Source organism: Carassius auratus, chromosome 29 (genome assembly GCF_003368295.1).
Source record: "Carassius auratus strain Wakin chromosome 29, ASM336829v1, whole genome shotgun sequence".
NCBI classification, from domain to species: domain Eukaryota; kingdom Metazoa; phylum Chordata; class Actinopteri; order Cypriniformes; family Cyprinidae; genus Carassius; species Carassius auratus.
The window spans coordinates 5,837,093-5,857,565 of record NC_039271.1 but is presented as its reverse complement, the minus strand read 5'-3'; the positions used below and the strand labels follow the sequence as shown (position 1 = coordinate 5,857,565).

At 48.0% G+C, this 20,473-nt stretch overlaps 1 protein-coding gene across 7 annotated transcripts; it reads right to left on the bottom strand.

Moving 5' to 3' along the window:
- Window positions 1-7,087: 7,087 nt before the first annotated feature.
- LOC113048452 (proteoglycan 4-like) lies at window positions 7,088-20,001 on the bottom strand. 7 transcript variants are annotated; one of them, XM_026210251.1, is made up of 8 exons: window positions 19,896-20,001; window positions 18,784-19,418; window positions 17,887-18,459; window positions 13,622-13,714; window positions 13,004-13,429; window positions 11,924-12,955; window positions 8,118-8,405; window positions 7,088-8,018 (listed from the first exon to the last, which is right to left on the bottom strand). In XM_026210251.1, the coding sequence occupies exons 1-8, from the start codon at window positions 19,951-19,953 to the stop codon at window positions 7,176-7,178; spliced, it is 3,948 nt and encodes a 1,315-aa protein (XP_026066036.1). In that variant the 5' UTR covers window positions 19,954-20,001; the 3' UTR covers window positions 7,088-7,175. The 7 variants fall into 7 exon arrangements, with proteins under 7 accessions (XP_026066036.1, XP_026066040.1, XP_026066033.1 ...); XM_026210255.1 differs by lacking the exon at window positions 17,887-18,459 and adding an exon at window positions 13,814-13,984 and having other exon boundaries at window positions 13,004-13,762; window positions 18,727-19,418; XM_026210248.1 differs by having other exon boundaries at window positions 13,004-13,714; window positions 17,521-18,459.
- Window positions 20,002-20,473: the final 472 nt, after the last annotated feature.

The following is a 20,473-nucleotide window of genomic DNA, read 5'->3' as shown; positions in this document are numbered from 1 at the left end:
ACAGGTTAAATACACATTGGAAAAAGAGATCAAAGTGGCAAAGAGGAATTATTCTGAAAAAATAAGGACTCAGTTCACTTCCAACGACTCCGCATCAGTGTGGAAAAGTCTAAAGAAGATCACCAATTACAAGACACCACCCCCCTGAATGCCTCCCCACACAACCATTCACACCCTTCACATCTCCTGCAACCAGCCCCAAATGCCTCTCCAAACAACCGTTCACACCATTAACAGCTCCTGCAACCCATCCTGAACACCTCTCCAATCAAGCACTCTCACCATTCTCACCTCCTGCATCCCCCCTCTCAGGTGGGGCACCTGCAATTCAGATCAGCGAGGATGCGGTGCGCCAGGTCTTCCGGAAGCAGAAAAGGAAAAAAGCAACAGGCCCAGATTGTGTAACACCAGCCTGTCTGAAATCCTGTGCTGACCAGCTGGTCCCCATCTTCACACAGATCTTCAACAGATCGCTGGAGCTGTGCGAAGTCCCTTCATGCTTCAAACGTTCCACCATCATCCCCATCCCTAAGAAACCCCAAATTACAGGACTAAATGACTACAGGCCTGTGGCTCTAACGTCTGTAGTCATGAAGTCATTTGAAAAACTGGTGCTGGCCCACCTGAAGGACATCACTGGGCCCTTGCTGGATCTGCATTGGACTGCATTATGTTCTGCAACACCTAGACAGACCGGGGACTTATGTGAGGATCCTGTTTGTGGACTTCAGCTCGGCCTTCAACACGATCATCCCAAACCTCCTCCTGCCCAAACTAAATCAGCTCTCCGTGCCCACCTCCGTCTGTCAGTGGATCAACAGCTTCCTGACAGACAGGCAGCAGCTAGTGAGGCTGGGAGAATACACATCCAGCACCCGTACAATCAGCACCGGAGCTCCCCAGGGCTGTGTCCTCTCCCCACTGCTCTTCTCCCTGTACACCAACGATTGCACATCTAAGGACCCTTCTGTCAAGCTCCTGAAGTTTGCAGACGACACCACACTCATCGGCCTCATTCAGGACGGTGACGAGTCTGCTTACAGACATGAGGTAAAAGAGCTGGCTGTCTGGTGCACACTCAACAACCTGGAGCTTAACAAGCTCAAAACAGTGGAGATGATGGTGGACTTCAGGAGAGACCCCCCTGCACTCCCCCCACTCACCATCATGAACAGCACTGTGACTGCAGTGGAGTCATTCAGGTTCCTGGGCACCACTATCTCTCAGGACCTGAAGTGGGACATTCACATTGACTCCATTGTGAAAAAGGCCCAGCAGAGGTTGTACTTCCTCCGCCAGCTGAGGAAGTTTAACCTGCCACAGGAGCTGCTGAAACCGTTTTACTCCATCGAATCCATCCTCTGCACTTCAGTAACTGTCTGGTTCAGACATACATAAACTTAAAATTTGCACATAATATGTACATACATAACTGCATTTTGTAATATACCTGCCTACAATTTTCATTTGTATATTGTCATTCACTATCTACTTATTTGTATTTTTTATGTGTTTTATGTTTGGTCGCTGTGATTCTGTTGTACTGCAGAGCTTCTGTCACAATACAAATTCCTCGTATGTGTAAACATACCTGGCAATTAAGCTCATTCTGATTATATTTAGGCAGAATTTGTAACCGCAAATGAAGTAGTCAGCTGTTAGCATTAAAGCAGCTCCACAAACTTGAGCACTCACTCTGAAAAGACAAACAAGAAACCATTAAAAATCTTTATTTGGTTAGTAAAACATGTTTGACAATGCGACTAGACAACACCTGAAACCCATTCAACAGGACTCAAAAATGTTTGAAGCCGGCTTGTGGTGGTGTTAGCGGAGGGATCGTCCGCCTGAGGCGCCGCCTTGGTGGTGGTGGTGTTAGCGGAGGGATCGTCCGCCTGAGGCGCCGCCTTGGTGGTGGTGGTGGTGTTAGCGGAGGGATCGTCCGCCTGAGGCGCCGCCTTGGTGGTAGTGGCGTTAGCGGAGGGAACGTCCGCCTGAGGCGCCGCCTTGGTGGTAGTGGCGTTAGCGGAGGGATCGTCCGCCTGAGGCGCCGCCTTGGTGGTAGTGGCGTTAGCGGAGGGATCGTCCGCCTGAGGCGCCGCCTTGGTGGTAGTGGTGTTAGCGCAGGGATCGTCCGCCTGAGGCGCCGCCTTGGTGGTAGTGGCGTTAGCGGAGGGATCGTCCGCCTGAGGCGCCGCCTTGGTGGTAGTGGCGTTAGCGGAGGGATCGTCCGCCTGAGGCGCCGCCTTGGTGGTAGTGGCGTTAGCGGAGGTATCGTCCGCCTGAGGCGCCGCCTTGGTGGTAGTGGCGTTAGCGGAGGGAACGTCCGCCTGAGGCGCCGCCTTGGTGGTAGTGGCGTTAGCGGAGGGATCGTCCGCCTGAGGCGCCGCCTTGGTGGTAGTGGTGTTAGCGGAGGTATCGTCCGCCTGAGGCGCCGCCTTGGTGGTAGTGGTGTTAGCGGAGGTATCGTCCGCCTGAGGCGCCGCCTTGGTGGTAGTGGTGTTAGCGGAGGGATCGTCCGCCTGAGGCGGCGCCTTGGTGGTAGTGGTGTTAGCGGAGGGATCGTCCGCCTGAGGCACCGTCTTGGTGGTAGTGGTGCTAGCGGAGGGATCGTCCGCCTGAGCCGCCGCCTTGGTGGTAGTGTTAACTGCGGGATAGTCCAGCTGAGGCGCCGGAACACTCCATACGTTTCCTAGGGGGACAGAAATAGATGGCCCATCCAAGTTAGTGTCCATACAACAGATTGTCTATAGAGAGAATTAAGTGACTGAATCAAATGTAAAAGGTCAAGCATTAAACTGAAGTAACTTTACTCCTGGGCTGACACATGTTTTGGGGTTTCTTAATTTGAAGTCTTATAGTAATAAAGAGCCATGTTAAGCCACAGAGTGGAACACAGAGCAGTGATTGACAAGTGAACAAGAGACTTGGGAGGCCAAGTAACATTAAATCTTTTATCTTCATTAAAAGAAAGCCTCAGAATATGAACAAGACTGCAAAGACAAAGGTGTTGGTAGAATTTAGTTGTTAAGTGATCACTTAATGTCACTCAAGTGAAACTCATTATTTTGGAAGGACTTATTTTTTTAAATAAATTGGTTCATTTTGAGCCAATCAAATGTCTGGCTCTTCTAATCGCTAGTATTGAGGGAACACGTGGTAACAAACATAAAAATTAACTCCTGCAATAAAACAAAAAAGCAAATTATAAGAACTCACCTTGCCATAGCAACTGCTGATAAAGAAACACCAAAAGAGTAAATTTAATCACGTCCATTCTTTACCACTCACTTAACCTCCTGGCAGTCAAACTAAGTATACATGTAGTTCCAACCAAACCAGGACTTTTAAAGCCAAACAGAAAACAATTTGTGCCACCTGGACAGCTTGTTAACTCATTAATACATAATCAGTAAGCATGCACAGCCTGCAAATCATTAAACCTGGACAGGATTAAAGAGGTTCCCTTTCTCGCCAGAATCCTTGTCCAAATACCCACACCGGTCTTTGCACTTGTCCAGTTGATAACTTGTATGACGTACTTCCTGAATTTGGTCCAAGTGTTCAAGTGAGGATAAAGACCACAAGTGTGTGTCAAACTTTTCATCACCTGATGGAACACACTTGTTGTAAAAATTCAAGTGTTTACAAAGCTTTAGTTTGCATTTTAAAATCAACGTCTAAATGTCTGTTCAGTAGTCCCTCTAACATGACTATTTTAATTTGTGATGCTTCAAATTAAGTGATAAAAAACAGCTCCAAATGTTATGCAAAATAAATATAATAATCTATGCAACAATAAAAAGTGTAGCACTTTGTTTTACTACCAAATTCTACATAATGTCTAATTATTATTACTATTTAATTTATACTGGAAAGGTTTCTGTGACTTCTCGCGATTATCTTTTGGTGTGTACTTCCTGTCGTGCGCACCCGCTCTCGAGTGACCAAGACCGCAAGTGTGGGTATTTGGACAAGGCAAGAGAATAATGGGCAAAGTATATGTCTGCAATCCGCATCTGCATTACATAATTTCCGTCACCAGGAGTGCTCGCAGACAACCACGCACCCCATCCATGTGCAGGCTATGTTTTGAGACCACGCGGATATGTGCGAGGTGACTGTTGAGATGTAAGGCAAGTACATGTAGGTGGTACTGCGCATGTGTCACGCTCGTTTTGAAGTGTGGATCTGTGCACACTCTTATGGCTAATATTGTGCACAATTAATTGCTTTTTTAGTGAATGATTCAGTTCAGAACTACATACATGGAAAAAATAAAATAAATAAAAAAGCAAGCATGGCAGATGTGCACAGGGTCGTGGCTGGGGTTAGCAAGGTGCAGGTAGTATCAATGGGTCCTGTTTGAAATGGTTTAATTTGTATGTTTGTTCTATTCATTTATTTGTGCTATTTACAAAATGTTTATGTTTTTCCAAGTTTGTAAATGTCCAGGTACAGAAAACGAATAATCAAAGGTAAAATAGCACTGCATTCAGCATTTCTTACATTATCACAGTTTATTTGCTATAGTTCAGAAATTGGCAATAAAATATGAGAAGAACCCAAAGTTAAACTGTGTCAGAACAAGGTCATCTTGATCATGTCAGATAACTTTGATAGAAAGGTATGTAATGGATTGAAATCAACCAAAATTTCTGTTAGTATGACAATATTTACACAACTATCAATGCTTTGTTGAACAATTTATTATGTCATCTCTGTTCAGTTTAAATAGAGTTTGTGCATTTATTTGCAATCAAGTCAATGAAATCGCTGTAGATGAAGTGACCCCAACTAAGCAAGCCAGAGGTAACGGCAGCAAGGAACCAAAACTCCATCGGTGACTGAATGGAGAAAAAAACCCTGGGAGAAACCAGGCTCAGTTGGGGGTCAGTTCTCCTCTGACCAGACGAAACCAGTAGTTCAATTCCAGACTGCAGCAAAGTCAGATTGTACAGAAGAATCATCTGTTTCCTGTGGTCTTTTCCTGGTGCTCCTCTGAGACAAGGTCTTTACAGGGGATCTGTATCTGGGCTCTAGTTGTCCTGGTCTCCGCTGTCTTTCAGGGATGTAGAGGTCCTTTCTAGGTGCTGATCCACCATCTGGTCTGGATACGTACTGGATCCGGGTGACTGCAGTGACCCTCTGGTCTGGACACAGACTGGATCTGGTGGCTACGGTGACCTCGGAACAAGAGAGAAACAGACAAATATTAGCGTAGATGCCATTCTTCTAATGATGTAGCAAGTACATTGTGTGTTATATGAAGTGTTTTCCGGTTCCGGTTTACCTAATTAATGCAGCCTAAAAATCCTTTAACAGATTTGGATATTAGTCTATTATGTGTAAGCCAGGTTAAAGAGATGGGTCTTTAATCTAGATTTAAACTGCAAGAGTGTGTCTGCCTCCCGAACAATGTTAGGTAGGTTATTCCAGAGTTTAGGAGCCAAATAGGAAAAGGATCTGCCGCCCGCAGTTGATTTTGATATTCTAGGTATTATCAAATTGCCTGAGTTTTGAGAATGCAGCGGACGTAGAGGAGTATAATGTAAAAGGAGCTCATTCAAATAATGAGGTGCTAAACCATTCAGGGCTTTATAAGTAATAAGCAATATTTTAAAATCTATACGGTGTTTGATAGGGAGCCAGTGCAGTGTGGACAGGACCGGGCTTATATGGTCATACTTCCTGGTTCTAGTAAGAACTCTTGCTGCTGCATTTTGGACTAGCTGTAGTTTGTTTACTAAGCGTGCAGAACAACCACCCAATAAAGCATTATAATAATCTAACCTTGAGGTCTTAAATGCATGGATTAACATTTCTGTATTTGACATTGAGAGCATTGGCCGTAATTTAAATATATTTTTGAGATGGAAAAATGCAGTTTTACAAATGCTAGAAACTTAGCTTTCTAAGGAAAGATTGCTATCAAAAAGCACATCTAGGTTCCTAACTGATGACGAAGAATTGACAGAACAGTACTTATTCTGTATCTCGGGGGACCTAGGTTACATTTGTAAAAGTGTACGTTCCCCTTTGATACTTCACTCATAATGCATATGGGGAACGAATTCACCTGCACCGTGCCATGGTAGAGAATGAAAATACTTTTCTTGGACACCTTTGGGGTCCAGAGGACAAGTGAGGTGCCAGAGCCATCGAACCCTTTACGTTACACTTGCTAAGAGAGAACTAGGTCCTTGGAGGTGGCATGATGAAGAAGCTCGACAGAGGCCGTCGTCTCATACCGAGAGGACCCGAGCATGCAAGGTCAGGATGTCCAGCTTATAGAATCTAACAAAAGTGGATGGCGAGGACCAGCCCGCTGCCTCACAGATGTCCTTGAAAGAGACTCCACTAGGTTGAGAGGCAAATGCCCTGTGCTCTGAACGGGGTTGAGAGCTGGATTTTATGACCTTGGAGTCATTGGGCCCAAATTAGTGCAAGTAGCAGTGCGGTTTAGAAATTTAAGGGCCAAAAGGTCAACTGACTGTAGCAACTCGAAAAAAGGCCCTTTGGGTACAGGGGGAGGACACAGGGGGTTCAAATGCTATCTTGAAACTTTCTGGATAGGCTTTTTCCAAGCCATAATGTACTAGTTATTTAATTCCATTTTAGCAAGTTAATAGATTTAAGCCTTTATTTGATCACAGATTAAAAAAAGTAATTTGTTCTAAGGTGAACACACGCCTCATTTTTATTAGACCCAATATTGATGACAAGGTGTATTCCTGTCTATAGCTCCGTTTCTCTTACTGTGGACCGAAAAGAAAAGGTGCAAGTTTGTGACGTCAGTCATAAGTGAATGCATGTGCAATATTTACAGAAACAGTCAATACTTATGAATAATGAAGGTCACTTGTACTCCATTGTAACGTAATCCGAGCAAGATTTGTAAGTCTGATAAAATGTTTCAAGTTATACATTTAAGTGGGTAAATACATATTCACTTTCTTTCCAAAGCCACAGTAACATTTAGGCAGAATTTGTAACCGCAGTGTACCAGAAGTGGTACACTGCAAAATAAGCAGCCCACCACAGGAATAATTAACTTTAAAGCAGCTCTACAAGCTTTAGCACACACTTTGAAGGGACACTTAAAAGCTTTATTTGGTTAGTAAAACATGTGACAAAGTGCAACTAGACAGCCCCTGGAACCAATTCAACAGTACTCAAGATAACGTTTGAAGCCGGCTCGTGGTGTTAACTGCCTTAGTGGTGGTGTTAGCTGCGGGATCATCTGCCTGAGGCGCCGCCTTGGTGGTGGCATTAGCTGCGGGATCGTCCGCCTGAGGCACTGCCTTGGTGGTGGCATTAGCTGCGGGATCGTCTGCCTGAGGCGCCGCCTTGGTGGTGGTGGCGTTAGCGGAGGGATCGTCCGCCTGAGGCGCCGCCTTGGTGGTGGTGGTGTTAGCGGAGGGATCGTCCGCCTGAGGCGCCGCCTTGGTGGTGGTGGCATTGGCTGCGGGATCGTCTGCCTGAGGCGCCGCCTTGGTGGTGGTGGCGTTAGCGGAGGGATCGTCCGCCTGAGGCGCCGCCTTGGTGGTGGTGGTGGCGTTAGCGGAGGGATCGTCCGCCTGAGGCGCCGCCGCCTTGGTGGTGGTGGTGGCGTTAACTGCGGCATCGTCCGCCTGAGGCGCCGCCTTGGTGGTGGCATTAGCGGAGGGATCGTCCGCCTGAGGCGCAGCCTTGGTGTTGGTGGCATTAGCTGCGGGATCGTCCGCCTGAGGCACTGCCTTGGTGGTGGCATTAGCTGCAGGATCGTCTGCCTGAGGCGCCACCTTGGTGGTGGCATTAGCTGCGGGATCGTCCGCCTGAGGTGCCGCCTTGGTGGTGGTGGCATTAGCTGCGGGATCGTCTGCCTGAGGCGCCGCCTTGGTGGTGGTGGCATTAGCGGAGGGATCGTCCGCCTGAGGCGCAGCCTTGGTGGTGGTGGCATTAGCTGCGGGATCGTCCGCCTGAGGCACTGCCTTGGTGGTGGCATTAGCTGCGGGATCGTCCGCCTGAGGCGCCGCCTTGGTGGTGGTGATGGCGTTAACTGCGGTATCGTCTGCCTGAGGCGCCGCCTTGGTGGTGGTGGCATTAGCGGAGGGATCGTCCGCCTGAGGCGCAGCCTTGGTGGTGGTGGCATTAGCTGCGGGATCGTCTGCCTGAGGCGCCGCCTTGGTGGTGGTGGCGTTAACTGCGGTATCGTCTGCCTGAGGCGCCGCCTTGGTGGTGGTGGCATTAGCTGCGGGATCGTCCGCCTGAGGCGCCGCCTTGGTGGTAGTGGTGTTAGCGGAGGGATCGTCCGCCTGAGGCACCGTCTTGGTGGTAGTGGTGCTAGCGGAGGGATCGTCCGCCTGAGGCGCCGCCTTGGTGGTGGTGGCATTAGCTGCGGGATCGTCCGCCTGAGGCGCCGCCTTGGTGGTAGTGGTGTTAGCGGAGGGATCGTCCGCCTGAGGCACCGTCTTGGTGGTAGTGGTGCTAGCGGAGGGATCGTCCGCCTGAGCCGCCGCCTTGGTGGTAGTGTTAACTGCGGGATAGTCCAGCTGAGGCGCCGGAACACTCCATACGTTTCCTAGGGGGGCAGAAATAGATGGCCCATCCAAGTTAGTGTCCATACAACAGATTGTCTATAGAGAGAATAAAGGGACTGAATCAAATGTAAAAGGTCAAGCATTAAACTGAAGTAACTTTACTCCTGGGCTGACACATGTTTTGGGGTTTCTTAATTTGAAGTCTTATAGTAATAAAGAGCCATGTTAAGCCACAGAGTGGAACACAGAGCAGTGATTGACAAGTGAACAAGAGACTTGGGAGGCCAAGTAACATTAAATCTTTTATCTTCATTAAAAGAAAGCCTCAGAATATGAACAAGACTGCAAAGACAAAGGTGTTGGTAGAATTTAGTTGTTAAGTGATCACTTAATGTCACTCAAATGAAACTCATTATTTTGGAAGGACTTATTTTGTAAAATAAATTGGTTCATTTTGAGCCAATCAAATGTCTGGCTCTTCTAATCGCTAGTATTGAGGGAACACGTGGTAACAAACATAAAAATTAACTCCTGCAATCAAACAAAAAAACAAATTATAAGAACTCACCTTGCCATAGCAACTGCTGATAAAGAAACACCAAAAGAGTAAATTTAATCACATCCATTTTTTACCACTCACTTAACCTCCTGGCAGTCAAACTAAGTATACATGTAGTTCCAACCAAACCAGGACTTTTAAAGCCAAACAGAAAACAATTTGTGCCACCTGGACAGCTTGTTAACTCATTAATACATAATCAGTAAGCATGCACAGCCTGCAAATCATTAAACCTGGACAGGATTAAAGAGGTTCCCTTTCTCGCCAGAATCCTTGTCCAAATACCCACACCGGTCTTTGCAGTCCAGTTGATAACTTGTATGACGTACTTCCTGAATTTGGCCCAAGTGTTCAAGTGAGGATAAAGACCACAAATGTGTGTCAAACTTTTCATCACCTGATGGAACACACTTGTTGTAAAAATTCAAGTGTTTACAAAGCTTTAGTTTGCATTTTAAAATCAACGTCTAAATGTCTGTTCAGTAGTCCCTCTAACATGACTATTTTAATTTGTGATGCTTCAAATTAAGTGATAAAAAACAGCTCCAAATGTTATGCAAAATAAATATACTAATCTATGCAACAATAAAAAGTGTAGCACTTTGTTTTACTACCAAATTCTACATAATGTCTAATTATTATTACTATTTAATTTATACTGGAAAGGTTTCTGTGACTTCTCGCGATTATCTTTTGGTGTGTACTTCCTGTCGTGTGCACCCGCTCTCGAGTGACCAAGACCGCAAGTGTGGGTATTTGGACAAGGCAAGAGAATAATGGGCAAAGTATATGTCTGCAATCCGCATCTGCGTTACATAATTTCCATCACCAGGAGTGCTCGCAGACAACCACGCACCCCATCCATGTGCAGGCTATGTTTTGAGACCGCGCGGATATGTGCGAGGTGACTGTTGAGATGTAAGGCAAGTACATGTAGGTGGTACTGCGCATGTGTCACGCTCGTTTTGAAGTGTGGATCTGTGCACACTCTTATGGCTAATATTGTGCACAATTAATTGCTTTTTTAGTGAATGATTCAGTTCAGAACTACATACATGGAAAAAATAAAATAAATAAAAAAGCAAGCATGGCAGATGTGCACAGGGTCGTGGCTGAGGTTAGCAAGGTGCAGGTAGTATCAATGGGTCCTGTTTGAAATGGTTTAATTTGTATGTTTGTTCTATTCATTTATTTGTGCTATTTACACAATGTTTATGTTTTTTCAAGTTTGTAAATGTCCAGGTACAGAAAACGAATAATCAAAGGTAAAATAGCACTGCATTCAGCATTTCTTACATTATCACAGTTTATTTGCTATAGTTCAGAAATTGGCAATAAAATATAAGAACCCAAAGTTAAAATGTGTCAGAACAAGGTCATCTTGATCATGTCAGATAACTTTGATAGAAAGGTATGTAATGGATTGAAATCAACCAAAATTTCAGTTAGTATGACAATATTTACACAACTATCAATGCTTTGTTGAACAATTTATAATGTCATGTCTGTTCAGTTTAAATAGTGTTTGTGCATTTATTTGCAATCAAGTCAACGATATCGCTGTAGATGAAGTGTCCCCAACTAAGCAAGCCAGAGGTAACGGCAGCAAGGAACCAAAACTCCATCGGTGACAGAATGGAGAAAAAAACCTTGGGAGAACGTTGTACGTTCCCCTTTGATACTTCACTCATAATGCATATGGGGAACGAATTCACCTGCACCGTGCCATGGTAGAGAATGAAAATACTTTTCTTGGACACCTTTGGGGTCCAGAGGACAAGTGAGGTGCCAGAGCCATCGAACCCTTTACGTTACACTTGCTAAGAGAGAACTAGGTCCTTGGAGGTGGCATGATGAAGAAGCTCGACAGAGGCCGTCGTCTCATACCGAGAGGACCCGAGCATGCAAGGTCAGGATGTCCAGCTTATAGAATCTAACAAAAGTGGATGGCGAGGACCAGCCCGCTGCCTCACAGATGTCCTTGAAAGAGACTCCACTAGGTTGAGAGGCAAATGCCCGGTGCTCTGAACGGGGTTGAGAGCTGGGTTTTATGACCTTGGAGTCATTGGGCCCAAATTAGTGCAAGTAGCAGTGCGGTTTAGAAATTTAAGGGCCAAAAGGTCAACTGACTGTAGCAACTCGAAAAAAGGCCCTTTGGGTACAGGGGGAGGACACAGGGGGTTCAAATGCTATCTTGAAACTTTCTGGATAGGCTTTTTCCAAGCCATAATGTACTAGTTATTTAATTCCATTTTAGCAAGTTAATAGATTTAAGCCTTTATTTGATCACAGATTAAAAAAAGTAATTTGTTCTAAGGTGAACACACGCCTCATTTTTATTAGACCCAATATTGATGACAAGGTGTATTCCTGTCTATAGCTCCGTTTCTCTTACTGTGGACCGAAAAGAAAAGGTGCAAGTTTGTGACGTCAGTCATAAGTGAATGCATGTGCAATATTTACAGAAACAGTCAATACTTATGAATAATGAAGGTCACTTGTACTCCATTGTAACGTAATCCGAGCAAGATTTGTAAGTCTGATAAAATGTTTCAAGTTATACATTTAAGTGGGTAAATACATATTCACTTTCTTTCCAAAGCTACAGTTAGGCAGAATTTGTAACCGCAGTGTACCAGAAGTGGTCAACTGCAAAAAGCCGCCCACCACAGGAATAATTAACATTAAAGCAGCTCTACAAGCTTTAGCACGCACTCTGAAGGGACACTTAAAAGCTTTATTTGGTTAGTAAAACATGTGACAAAGTGCAACTAGACATCCCCTGGAAGCAATTCAACAGTACTCAAGATAACGTTTGAAGCCGGCTCGTGGTGATAACTGCCTTGGTGGTGGCATTAGCTGCGGGATTGTCCGCCTGAGATGCCGCCTTGGTGGTAGTGGCGTTAGCTGCGGGATCGTCCGCCTGGGGCGCCGCCTTGGTGGTAGTGGCATTAGCTGCGGGATCGTCCGCCTGAGGCGCCGCCTTGGTGGTGGCATTAGCTGCGGGATCGTCCGCCTGAGGCGCCGCCTTGGTGGTGGCATTAGCTGCGGGATCGTCCGCCTGAGGCGCCGCCTTGGTGGTGGCATTAGCTGCGGGATCGTCCGCCTCAGGCGCCGCCTTGGTGGTGGCATTAGCTGCGGGATCGTCCGCCTGAGGCGCCGCCTTGGTGGTGGCATTAGCTGTGGGATCGTCCGCCTGAGGCGCCGCCTTGGTGGTGGCATTAGCTGCGGGATCGTCTGCCTGAGGCGCCGCCTCGGTGGTAGTGGCGTTAGCTGCGGGATCGTCCGCCTGAGATGCCGCCTTGGTGGTAGTGGCATTAGCTGCGGGATCGTCTGCCTGAGGCGCCGCCTTGGTGGTAGTGGCGTTAGCTGCGGGATCGTCTGCCTGAGGCGCCACCTTGGTGGTGGCATTAGCTGCGGGATCGTCCGCCTGAGGCGCCGCCTTGGTGGTGGTGGCATTAGCTGCGGGATCGTCTGCCTGAGGCGCCGCCTTGGTGGTGGTGGCATTAGCTGCAGGATCGTCCGCCTGAGGCACTGCCTTGGTGGTGGCATTAGCTGCGGGATCGTCTGCCTGAGGCGCCGCCTTGGTGGTGGTGGCGTTAGCGGAGGGATCGTCCGCCTGAGGCGCCGCCTTGGTGGTGGTGGTGTTAGCGGAGGGATCGTCCGCCTGAGGCGCTGCCTTGGTGGCGTTAGCGGAGGGATCGTCCGCCTGAGGCGCCGCCTTGGTGGTGGTGGTGGCGTTAACTGCGGTATCGTCTGCCTGAGGCGCCGCCTTGGTGGTGGTGGCATTAGCGGAGGGATCGTCCGCCTGAGGCGCCGCCTTGGTGGTGGTGGTGGTGGCGTTAGCGGAGGGATCGTCCGCCTGAGGCGCCGCCTTGGTGGTGGTGGCGTTAGCGGAGGGATCGTCCGCCTGAGGCGCTGCCGCCTTGGTGGTGGTGGTGGCGTTAACTGCGGCATCGTCCGCCTGAGGCGCCGCCTTGGTGGTGGCATTAGCGGAGGGATCGTCCGCCTGAGGCGCAGCCTTGGTGGTGGTGGCATTAGCTGCGGGATCGTCCGCCTGAGGCACTGCCTTGGTGGTGGCATTAGCTGCAGGATCGTCTGCCTGAGGCGCCACCTTGGTGGTGGCATTAGCTGCGGGATCGTCCGCCTGAGGCGCCGCCTTGGTGGTGGTGGCATTAGCTGCGGGATCGTCCGCCTGAGGCGCCGCCTTGGTGGTGGTGGCATTAGCGGAGGGATCGTCCGCCTGAGGCGCAGCCTTGGTGGTGGTGGCATTAGCTGCGGGATCGTCCGCCTGAGGCACTGCCTTGGTGGTGGCATTAGCTGCGGGATCGTCCGCCTGAGGCGCCGCCTTGGTGGTGGTGGTGGTGTTAGCGGAGGGATCGTCCGCCTGAGGCGCTGCCTTGGTGGCGTTAGCGGAGGGATCGTCCGCCTGAGGCGCCGCCTTGGTGGTGGTGGTGGCGTTAACTGCGGTATCGTCTGCCTGAGGCGCCGCCTTGGTGGTGGTGGCATTAGCGGAGGGATCGTCCGCCTGAGGCGCAGCCTTGGTGGTGGTGGCATTGGCTGCGGGATCGTCTGCCTGAGGCGCCGCCTTGGTGGTGGCATTAGCTGCGGGATCGTCTGCCTGAGGCGCCGCCTTGGTGGTGGTGGCGTTAGCGGAGGGATCGTCCGCCTGAGGCGCCGCCTTGGTGGTGGTGGTGGCGTTAGCGGAGGGATCGTCCGCCTGAGGCGCCGCCTTGGTGGTGGCATTAGCGGAGGGATCGTCCGCCTGAGGCGCAGCCTTGGTGTTGGTGGCATTAGCTGCGGGATCGTCCGCCTGAGGCACTGCCTTGGTGGTGGCATTAGCTGCGGGATCGTCCGCCTGAGGCGGCGCCTTGGTGGTGGCATTAGCTGCGGGATCGTCCGCCTGAGGCGGCGCCTTGGTGGTAGTGGTGTTAGCGGAGGGATCGTCCACCTGAGGCACCGTCTTGGTGGTAGTGGTGCTAGCGGAGGGATCGTCCGCCTGAGCCGCCGCCTTGGTGGTAGTGTTAACTGCGGGATAGTCCAGCTGAGGCGCCGGAACACTCCATACGTTTCCTAGGGGGGCAGAAATAGATGGCCCATCCAAGTTAGTGTCCATACAACAGATTGTCTATAGAGAGAATAAAGGGACTGAATCAAATGTAAAAGGTCAAGCATTAAACTGAAGTAACTTTACTCCTGGGCTGACACATGTTTTGGGGTTTCTTAATTTGAAGTCTTATAGTAATAAAGAGCCATGTTAAGCCACAGAGTGGAACACAGAGCAGTGATTGACAAGTGAACAAGAGACTTGGGAGGCCAAGTAACATTAAATCTTTTATCTTCATTAAAAGAAAGCCTCAGAATATGAACAAGACTGCAAAGACAAAGGTGTTGGTAGAATTTAGTTGTTAAGTGATCACTTAATGTCACTCAAATGAAACTCATTATTTTGGAAGGACTTATTTTGTAAAATAAATTGGTTCATTTTGAGCCAATCAAATGTCTGGCTCTTCTAATCGCTAGTATTGAGGGAACACGTGGTAACAAACATAAAAATTAACTCCTGCAATCAAACAAAAAAACAAATTATAAGAACTCACCTTGCCATAGCAACTGCTGATAAAGAAACACCAAAAGAGTAAATTTAATCACATCCATTCTTTACCACTCACTTAACCTCCTGGCAGTCAAACTAAGTATACATGTAGTTCCAACCAAACCAGGACTTTTAAAGCCAAACAGAAAACAATTTGTGCCACCTGGACAGCTTGTTAACTCATTAATACATAATCAGTAAGCATGCACAGCCTGCAAATCATTAAACCTGGACAGGATTAAAGAGGTTCCCTTTCTCGCCAGAATCCTTGTCCAAATACCCACACCGGTCTTTGCACTTGTCCAGTTGATAACTTGTATGACGTACTTCCTGAATTTGGCCCAAGTGTTCAAGTGAGGATAAAGACCACAAGTGTGTGTCAAACTTTTCATCACCTGATGGAACACACTTGTTGTAAAAATTCAAGTGTTTACAAAGCTTTAGTCTGCATTTTAAAATCAACGTCTAAATGTCTGTTCAGTAGTCCCTCTAACATGACTATTTTAATTTGTGATGCTTCAAATTAAGTGATAAAAAACAGCTCCAAATGTTATGCAAAATAAATATACTAATCTATGCAACAATAAAAAGTGTAGCACTTTGTTTTACTACCAAATTCTACATAATGTCTAATTATTATTACTATTTAATTTATACTGGAAAGGTTTCTGTGACTTCTCACGATTATCTTTTGGTGTGTACTTCCTGTCGTGTGCACCCGCTCTCGAGTGACCAAGACCGCAAGTGTGGGTATTTGGACAAGGCAAGAGAATAATGGGCAAAGTATATGTCTGCAATCCGCATCTGCGTTACATAATTTCCGTCACCAGGAGTGCTCGCAGACAACCACGCACCCCATCCATGTGCAGGCTATGTTTTGAGACCGCGCGGATATGTGCGAGGTGACTGTTGAGATGTAAGGCAAGTACATGTAGGTGGTACTGCGCATGTGTCACGCTCGTTTTGAAGTGTGGATCTGTGCACACTCTTATGGCTAATATTGTGCACAATTAATTGCTTTTTTAGTGAATGATTCAGTTCAGAACTACATACATGGAAAAAATAAAATAAATAAAAAAGCAAGCATGGCAGATGTGCACAGGGTCGTGGCTGAGGTTAGCAAGGTGCAGGTAGTATCAATGGGTCCTGTTTGAAATGGTTTAATTTGTATGTTTGTTCTATTCATTTATTTGTGCTATTTACACAATGTTTATGTTTTTTCAAGTTTGTAAATGTCCAGGTACAGAAAACGAATAATCAAAGGTAAAATAGCACTGCATTCAGCATTTCTTACATTATCACAGTTTATTTGCTATAGTTCAGAAATTGGCAATAAAATATGAGAAGAACCCAAAGTTAAAATGTGTCAGAACAAGGTCATCTTGATCATGTCAGATAACTTTGATAGAAAGTTATGTAATGGATTGAAATCAACCAAAATTTCAGTTAGTATGACAATATTTACACAACTATCAATGCTTTGTTGAACAATTTATAATGTCATGTCTGTTCAGTTTAAATAGTGTTTGTGCATTTATTTGCAATCAAGTCAACGATATCGCTGTAGATGAAGCGTCCCCAACTAAGCAAGCCAGAGGTAACGGCAGCAAGGAACCAAAACTCCATCGGTGACAGAATGGAGAAAAAAACCTTGGGAGAACGTTGTACGTTCCCCTTTGATACTTCACTCATAATGCATATGGGGAACGAATTCACCTGCACCGTGCCATGGTAGAGAATGAAAATACTTTTCTTGGACACCTTTGGGGTCCAGAGGACAAGTGAGGTGCCAGAGCCATCGAACCCTTTACGTTACACTTGCTAAGAGAGAACTAGGTCCTTGGAGGTGGCATGATGAAGAAGCTCGACAGAGGCCGTCGTCTCATACCGAGAGGACCCGAGCATGCAAGGTCAGGATGTCCAGCTTATAGAATCTAACAAAAGTGGATGGCGAGGACCAGCCCGCTGCCTCACAGATGTCCTTGAAAGAGACTCCACTAGGTTGAGAGGCAAATGCCCGGTGCTCTGAACGGGGTTGAGAGCTGGGTTTTATGACCTTGGAGTCATTGGGCCCAAATTAGTGCAAGTAGCAGTGCGGTTTAGAAATTTAAGGGCCAAAAGGTCAACTGACTGTAGCAACTCGAAAAAAGGCCCTTTGGGTACAGGGGGAGGACACCGGGGGTTCAAATGCTATCTTGAAACTTTCTGGATAGGCTTTTTCCAAGCCATAATGTACTAGTTATTTAATTCCATTTTAGCAAGTTAATAGATTTAAGCCTTTATTTGATCACAGATTAAAAAAAGTAATTTGTTCTAAGGTGAACACACGCCTCATTTTTATTAGACCCAATATTGATGACAAGGTGTATTCCTGTCTATAGCTCCGTTTCTCTTACTGTGGACCGAAAAGAAAAGGTGCAAGTTTGTGACGTCAGTCATAAGTGAATGCATGTGCAATATTTACAGAAACAGTCAATACTTATGAATAATGAAGGTCACTTGTACTCCATTGTAACGTAATCCGAGCAAGATTTGTAAGTCTGATAAAATGTTTCAAGTTATACATTTAAGTGGGTAAATACATATTCACTTTCTTTCCAAAGCTACAGTTAGGCAGAATTTGTAACCGCAGTGTACCAGAAGTGGTCAACTGCAAAAAGCCGCCCACCACAGGAATAATTAACATTAAAGCAGCTCTACAAGCTTTAGCACGCACTCTGAAGGGACACTTAAAAGCTTTATTTGGTTAGTAAAACATGTGACAAAGTGCAACTAGACATCCCCTGGAAGCAATTCAACAGTACTCAAGATAACGTTTGAAGCCGGCTCGTGGTGATAACTGCCTTGGTGGTGGCATTAGCTGCGGGATTGTCCGCCTGAGATGCCGCCTTGGTGGTAGTGGCGTTAGCTGCGGGATCGTCCGCCTGGGGCGCCGCCTTGGTGGTAGTGGCATTAGCTGCGGGATCGTCCGCCTGAGGCGCCGCCTTGGTGGTGGCATTAGCTGCGGGATCGTCCGCCTGAGGCGCCGCCTTGGTGGTGGCATTAGCTGCGGGATCGTCCGCCTGAGGCGCCGCCTTGGTGGTGGCATTAGCTGCGGGATCGTCCGCCTCAGGCGCCGCCTTGGTGGTGGCATTAGCTGCGGGATCGTCCGCCTGAGGCGCCGCCTTGGTGGTGGCATTAGCTGTGGGATCGTCCGCCTGAGGCGCCGCCTTGGTGGTGGCATTAGCTGCGGGATCGTCTGCCTGAGGCGCCGCCTCGGTGGTAGTGGCGTTAGCTGCGGGATCGTCCGCCTGAGATGCCGCCTTGGTGGTAGTGGCATTAGCTGCGGGATCGTCTGCCTGAGGCGCCGCCTTGGTGGTAGTGGCGTTAGCTGCGGGATCGTCCGCCTGAGATGCCGCCTTGGTGGTAGTGGCGTTAGCTGCGGTATCGTCTGCCTGAGGCGCCGCCTTGGTGGTAGTGGCGTTAGCTGCGGGATCGTCCGCCTGAGATGCCGCCTTGGTGGTAGTGGCGTTAGCTGCGGGATCGTCCGCCTGAGATGCCGCCTTGGTGGTGGCGGCATTAGCTGCGGGATCGTCTGCCTGAGGCACTGCCTTGGTGGTGGTGGCATTAGCGGCGGGATCGTCTGCCTGAGGTGCCGCCTTGGTGGTGGTGGCATTAGCTGCGGGATCGTCCGCCTGAGGCGCCGCCTTGGTGGTGGTGGCATTTGCTGCGGGATCGTCTGCCTGAGGCGCCGCCTTGGTGGTGGTGGCATTAGCTGCGGGATCGTCTGCCTGAGGCGCCGCCTTGGTGGTGGTGGCGTTAGCGGAGGGATCGTCTGCCTGAGGCACTGCCTTGGTGGTGGCATTAGCTGCGGGATCGTCCGCCTGAGGCGCCGCCTTGGTGGTGGTGGCATTTGCTGCGGGATCGTCTGCCTGAGGCGCCGCCTTGGTGGTGGTGGCATTAGCTGCGGGATCGTCCGCCTGAGGCGCCGCCTTGGTGGTGGCATTAGCTGCGGGATCGTCCGCCTGAGGCGCCGCCTTGGTGGTGGCATTAGCTGCGGGATCGTCCGCCTGAGGCGCCGCCTTGGTGGTGGCATTAGCTGTGGGATCGTCTGCCTGAGGCGCCGCCTTGGTGGTGGCATTAGCTGCGGGATCGTCTGCCTGAGGCGCCGCCTTGGTGGTAGTGGCGTTAGCTGCGGGATCGTCCGCCTGAGATGCCGCCTTGGTGGTAGTGGCATTAGCTGTGGGATCGTCTGCCTGAGGCGCCGCCTTGGTGGTAGTGGCGTTAGCTGCGGGATCGTCCGCCTGAGATGCCGCCTTGGTGGTAGTGGCGTTAGCTGCGGTATCGTCTGCCTGAGGCGCCGCCTTGGTGGTAGTGGCGTTAGCTGCGGGATCGTCCGCCTGAGATGCCGCCTTGGTGGTAGTGGCGTTAGCTGCGGGATCGTCCGCCTGAGATGCCGCCTTGGTGGTGGCGGCATTAGCTGCGGGATCGTCTGCCTGAGGCACTGCCTTGGTGGTGGTGGCATTAGCTGCGGGATCGTCCGCCTGAGGCGCCGCCTTGGTGGTGGTGGCATTTGCTGCGGGATCGTCTGCCTGAGGCGCCGCCTTGGTGGTGGTGGCATTAGCTGCGGGATCGTCTGCCTGAGGCGCCGCCTTGGTGGTGGTGGCGTTAGCGGAGGGATCGTCCGCCTGAGGCGCCGCCTTGGTGGTAGTGTTAACTGCGGGATAGTCCAGCTGAGGTGCCGGAACACTCCATACGTTTCCTAGGGGGACAGAAATAGATGCGCATACCAAGTTACGGTGTCCATTCAACAGATGTCTGTTGAGTAAACTATGTGATTTGATCAGAGTGTAAAGCGTTAAACAAGTTACTTTACTCCTGGACTGACAAATGATTTGGGGTTTCTTAAGTTGAAGTCTTGTAGTAGGAGAGCCACGGAACTGAATACAGAGCAGTGATTAACAAATGAACCATAGACTTGGGAGGCCAAGTAACACTTCAAAGTTTTTAGCTAGATTAAAGACTTCAAGATTCAGAATTGAGGCTACATACATTGTGTTTGTGGAATTTGTAAGATCACTTAACATTAAAGTTGATCTAGTTTTTTTTTTTTTTTTATTAAAATAAATTGGTTCACTTTGAGCCAATAAACTGACTGGCTCTAACCACTAGTAGCAAGAGAACACATTGAGAAGAAAAAAACTTGCAATCAAACAAAAACCAAATTATAAAAACTCACCTTGACATAGCAACTGCTGATAAAGAAACACCAAAAGAGTAAATTTAATCACATCCATTCTTTCCCACTCACTTAACCTCCTGGCAGTCAAACTAAGTATACATGTAGTTCCAACCAAACCAGGACTTTTAAAGCCAAACAGAAAACAATTTGTGCCACCTGGACAGCTTGTTAACTCATTAATACAAAATCAGTAAGCATGCACAGCCTGCAAATCATTAAACCTGGACAGGATTAAAGAGGTTCACTTTCTCGCCAGTATTGAATGACATACTTTACTCTAAAAAAGAATTCAAGGGATTGGTTACCACTACATAATTTAATACATTGTTGTAAATTAAAAATTCTAAATTGTTAATTTGACTAAACCTTTCAAGTTGCCAGCATTATTTTAATTAGTTGTCATGACAGAATAATGTTGATAATTACATCAACTTAATAATGTATGTAAACATAAATATATGTGTTGATTAGTTTAAAACAATATTTACGTTGTAGCAAGCAAGGAGCAAATTCAGGCATGTTTTAGGCTGACCAGTATGACACAAAGGACATTTCAAGGTGAGTAATCTGAGTTT